The sequence below is a fragment of the Atta cephalotes genome (genome assembly GCF_000143395.1).
Source record: "Atta cephalotes unplaced genomic scaffold scaffold00001, whole genome shotgun sequence".
Taxonomy (NCBI): domain Eukaryota; kingdom Metazoa; phylum Arthropoda; class Insecta; order Hymenoptera; family Formicidae; genus Atta; species Atta cephalotes.
The window spans coordinates 13,017,431-13,023,396 of record NW_012130065.1 but is presented as its reverse complement, the minus strand read 5'-3'; the positions used below and the strand labels follow the sequence as shown (position 1 = coordinate 13,023,396).

Here is a 5,966-nt window from a genome sequence, read left to right as displayed (position 1 = left end):
GTGTGTGTGTGTGTGTGTGTGTGTGTGTGTGTGTGTGTGTGTGTGTGTGTGTGTGTGTGTGTGTGTGTGTGTGTGTGTGTGTGTGTGCACACAAAATGATCCAGATCAACTGTACAAGACCGCGTATATTGCTTTTCCTAAAAATTCGTTTTGAGATTTATTTTAATAAAAATTTTGTAATTGTTTTTGTAATTGCAACCATCAAGCACAAATATAGAATGTGGTCATTAAGTCTTTATTATTTGTTAAAGCGATTCTAAGTAGCAATCATATTATTGTTTAAACGTTTCACTTTGCAAACTAATGTCATTTCTATTTTCAATGTAGATTAAAAATGAGTAAATTAAATCGAGATTAAAGTTCACACTCTATATTGGTAGAAACAGATTAGAAAATTGCAAAGTCAAGTTACATGTTTATTATTTATTAGTTTATCTTCGCGAATAACAATTTCAAAAACGATAGAATAAATAATATCTTTTCCAGGTCCCTATTCGCACTTGTTCCGAGGTACTTTTGAGCAAAATTATATTGCTCACGCCGTGGCGTATGCGGCATGTTTTAAAGACTGGCCGTCTCATTGTGACAATGCTTACCATCGTTATTTTTACGATATTAATATGCTACCGTCAAATATCAGGAAAAATTCAATTGGACAGAACACCGTATCGTTTGCGGTAATAATAACTTTTCTTATGGCGATCTTTATATGGCTGTGATAAACGTTATTGCATTTTCCTTTCGTAGTCAAATTAACAATGATGAGTCATGAGAAGAATTAATCTCAAATATAACTGGTACAAATAATATACATTTAAATATAAATAAATAAATATCGTTTCCTTGTACTTTTACTGAAAAATATTTTAATTGCATATTTTGCTGTATCACTTATTTGCTACAGTATTACACCAACGACACAATTAAAAAAATTATTATTTTTTTATGCTTACAAGAAATTAAAAATATTGAAAACATAAATAAAAGAGACGAAACTTTAAAAGAACATATTTATTTCTCTATAATTAGTATATTTATAAAAATTTCGTTTTAAAAATTAATGCTACAAATTTTTTAATAATTCAAAATATAGTTTTTATTTTCTAGAAAACGTTTTTTTTATGTCTTTGTTTTTTTTTGTGTCATTATTGTAGCAAATGAGTGATAAATAATATAACGCAATAAGATTTCTTTTGTGATGCACACGATTTTTATAATAAACTAGATAAGTTGTGATCACACAGATAGTGTATACGATTTTTTTTCTGTAATTTCTTTACACTCTCATTCATGTAATTACATTATGATACATTATTGTCTAATTTTATTTATTTTGATGTTTATAGAGCTCAACAAATAATCGTGATTATAGATCGCAAATTTTATATCAACACGAGTAACACGATGATTTTTTGAATTATTGCAGCAATGATGATGAATTTAATTTCAAATATGGAAAAATTTCATTGGCATAATCCGCACATTAAACATAAATTTATAGAATTTTGAAATGATGTTGGAAAGTGCTAATAATCGTATGTCTTTTAATATAAAAGTAATGTGATATAGTAATATTATATGTATAATAAAACATGTAATATAATACAATACATATCCATTTCCAATAAAATTGATATCGCGATTGAATAATCGAATAAAATTCTGTCTAATACTTTTAAAGATTTTATATAATAAAATAAGTGAGCTGCTATAATATAGAAAGTCATCCTTCGAAATGTAAGAAAAATAAAATAATTTCTTATGTACTTTAACACGTTACTTATATAAAATAAATATAAACCTGTATATACTAGCACATTATATCACATTTTGTTATAAATCGAATAAATAGAATAATTTCTCACTTGGATGTCAATCATACAGTATACGTAAATTATAATAGAATTATGAATGGAATAAAGTTCCTTATTATATTATTATATTATATTATTTGTACATTTTATGTCATAATAATTATATAAGCGAGGCAATAAATTATTTTTTAGATTGCAAATATTAATTTGATTCCAATTTGAGATATTGTAGAAACTACAATACAATAACAAAAAATGATTGTATTTTATAGTACAAAAAAATTTGGCAACTCGCCAACTTTGGTTGTCATATTGTATAATCTCTTTGAAATTTTATATAACGTTTGCATATAAATTAAAAGCACACGATAGACAAAGTGGCCAACTGTTCTGTCATTTATTAAATGTCCTTCGTAATGTATGTAACCATGCACATGAATACTAAGGCCAATACTTTGTTCATCATTTGCTTTTGCCTTAATACTAGAAATTAAAAGATATAAAAAATATTTTAAATATTAATTTAATTTCTAAATTGAGAATAGAGACTATTGAGATAGAAATAGAGATTGAAATAGAGACTACAATAACAAAAATTATTATATATTACAATATACGTTAAATTTGGTCAGTTTTGGAGTTGCCACAGTATATAGTAATCTCTTTAAAATTTCATATATATATATATATAACATGTGCATATAAATTAAAATAAAAGCAAGAGCACAAAATGTCGGCTAACCGTTTTATCATTTATTAAAAGTCCTTGGCAATGAATGTAATCGCGCACATGAGTCAACATTTTATTGTCTGTTTTTGTCCTAAAAATTAAAAAATATAAAAAATATTTTAAGTACTAATTTAATTCCAATTTGAACTAAAGATTACAATATAATAACAAAAAATGATTGTATATTATAATATACATCAAATTTGGTAACTCGCCAATTTTAGTTGTCACATTATGTAATAATCTCTTTAAAATTTTTCATATATAACATTTTTTACATAATAACATATAAATTAAAGATAAGAGCAAGAGCACATGATAAATCGTCGGCCAACTGTACTGTCATTTATAGAAAGTTCTTGGCAATGTAACCACACATGGGGATGGCTGACAGTTTGTCTACCGTGCTCTTACCCTCTAATAGAAATTAAAAGATATAAAAAAATATTTCAAACGTAAAGTATTCCAGAAAGACACTCGCGTCGAATTAAATGTAAAGTAATCTCAAAAGAAAATCTCTCTCAAATTATTAATTATAATTTTCCTTTAACAATAGTGAGATAATAATTTTTATAGATAAGTGGCGCTGTTTCGTCACTAACGAAATTTCTATCAGGTTTGATTGAAGCGAATGGATTTTTTTGCGGCTCCAAAATCGTTTCTACATCAGCGATCGATTTTATTCTAATCATCTCTCGTGGAATTTCCTGCTTCGTGTAAGACGTCACGCACACGGGAATTTTCATTTTACAGAATTCTCGTATTGTCTCCGGCCACGTATCTTTGTCTTTAAAACCAGTTTCCCGATAAAGACCCGGATTAAAGAGACATACGAAATGCGGTTCTATAAATTGTTTGGAACAACAGAAATCGTGATAAAATTTTTTAGGATGGAACGAAATTTTTATTCGTCGACCAGATGATTTACAAGACGAACAGATCTTCACAGTGGTTAACAGGTCTAATGGCACCATCGGCAGACTCAGTTCCGGACCAATGAATATCAACTTGAGTTGCTTTAGATTCGGGAGGAGATGCAGAAAAAGTTTCTCCCACACGTGCAGATTTATACATTCATATTGAAATTCGGCACCTATTACGTGAACCACAAAGGTATCAATAGTTTTCCAATTCTGGCAAGAAATTTGCATAGAATACAAAGCTGTCAATGGAATGGATGATATATGAGAGAGGCTACAGTACGTATAGCAATCCATATTAAAATAATATGTTGAGCAACCGAAAAGCTGTGCTATTAACAGATCAAAATTGTCTGGTAAATGAAGCGGTTCTTTCTGGAAGGTATCCGGAATCTCAGGCTCTATATGACCGTTTTTGTGCTGCATGAACAGCATTCTACGAAACACCTGAAATTCTCGACACCATTCTTCATGTCCACCGTCATGATTCTCGCAGAATAAGCCGATTCCGCATGTCGGGCAACACCTTAAAGTCGTCGAGAAGCGACGACAACTGCAACAAACGCGGGGATAAAGAAGAATCTCTTTTTCCCAGAGCTGAAGAGGCCTGTCCAAGCGACACTGTACTATCTCGATCAATTTCAACCGATAAATCCGATAATCATCTGCGCTGAGTTCCGATAGTAATGACAAGCCACCTCCGATCTGACAAACTTTAGTAAGAACTTTACACAGGTCATGATGCTTCGGTCGATCCTGCTTCATATGTTTGACGGTACAGTAAGAAACCATGCCGCAAGATTCACAGGTTTCCTCCGATCGTTCCATGCAGATCAGACATAGGTTCGACACGAAGACAAAACGTGGCCAGAAATTCAGCTCGACAGTGTCCTCTTCGTCGCTGTCGTTTAACGATCCATCTTGCATTGGATACACGAGTGGCAATTCCAAACGCGAGTAAACGTCGATCGCGATTTCATTGATAAAAAGATTTTTTCTTTTTGTTCCTCTATCGCTTCTTTTTCGTCGGAATTTAATTTTTCTGCTATCTTCCTTTCGCAAATTTTCTCAGTGATAAAGACTCTTTTCGAATTTCTTTTTCTACGACCCATCGTCAAAACTAAAACAACAAGACAAAATAAATGCAACAATCGCAGATATTTATGACAAATATATAACTGAAAACATATAAATAAAACTGATTTGTTTTAAGCTGTATTAAGCGATCGCATTACGTTATATTAATACTTCCCCGCAAAACACTGACGATAATATTACATCAATATCATTATATAATTTCCCTGCGTGTAATGTAATACATATTGCATGTAACAATTTCATTGTTAAGTAGGAAATTATATGGTATGTTTCTGATAATTTGTGTTCTGCGATCAATTATATGTGAAAGATGAAAAATAGTTCATATAATGAAAATCTTTCTACTTGTTCGAGGATTATTAAGAGGGTTATTACATAATATATCGTTACCTATGAGTATTTTAGTGTTTCAAGCGCGAACATAATTAGTTATATAACTGTGTCCCGTCAAAGAACATGTGTAAACCATTATTTTAAAATATTACAATACAAAACTCACACGCATCGTAATTAACAAACGATGTATCACAAATGCTAATAATTAAATACGATCGCGACAGGTTCTACTAACGTTTAATAACCTATTGTATATCTATCGGAAAGAGAAGACAATTATCTCCAATTTAGCATGTCGTATTCAATCGTACATTGTGCCATTATTAGAACGAGAATTTATTCATTTGTCATTTCAAATGCATTACTATTCTCCGTATATATTAACGAAATAAATTGTAATAAGATATTAATTAGCATGACAAATTATTAAAAATTTAAATACTTACCTTTATAAATTCTTTACTTTTTAGTAACCACGATTATTCGATGTTTAAAAAATATTATGAATACAACGTAAAAAGCGTTGTATTAATAATGATATCACTGGTGTTACAGAGATCTTGATATTGAAACTTCACGCGATTTAGACAAGCAATTTTCCCTCTGCCGAAGACCAGACGCTTCGATCGTTCAAAACGTTGCGAGGTATTATCAGGGCTACGAGTATGTCGATGGGCACTATGCCTAGTCGCCCAGACATAAGGTATTTCAAGCACTGCGTACTGGCAATAAGATTCGAAGAATAGCCAAAGACGAATAGCCAAAGACGAGTGACGTTTGACTCTCAAGAGGAAAAGAGACGGTCTACCTCGAAGCAACCGACATATCAACTAAAATAATAAACGGTAGTTCTGATATTCTAATTTGTAAGCATAAGGCACTTAGTACCAGATATGAATAATAGAACTTCTGTATATGAATTAACATGAGTTTGTACGTGCGTGCGTGCGTGCGTGCGTGCGTGGCGTGTGCGTGTGCGTGTGTGGGTGCGCGTGTGTGTGTGTGTGTGTGTGTGTGTGTGTGTGTGTGTGTGTGTGTGTGTGTGTGTGTGTGTGTGTGTGTGTGTGT

The 5,966-nt window shown here is 31.3% G+C and overlaps 2 protein-coding genes across 2 annotated transcripts in view; one reads left to right on the top strand and one right to left on the bottom strand.

Annotated features, from left to right (window-relative positions):
- The window catches only part of LOC105618836 (alkaline phosphatase 4-like), a 10,899-nt gene extending 10,180 nt beyond the window's left edge, over positions 1 to 719 (top strand). The window contains exon 7 of the mRNA XM_012200374.1: positions 487 to 719. Within this exon, the coding sequence (XP_012055764.1) occupies positions 487 to 719 (233 nt within the window). The remainder of the gene's footprint in view (positions 1 to 486) is intronic.
- Positions 720 to 3,077: 2,358 nt separating this feature from the next.
- Positions 3,078 to 4,576, bottom strand: LOC105627342. Its single transcript, XM_012208631.1, is given in 2 exon segments — positions 3,078 to 4,462; positions 4,465 to 4,576. Coding segments are annotated over 2 exon segments (1,497 nt in total).
- Positions 4,577 to 5,966: the final 1,390 nt, after the last annotated feature.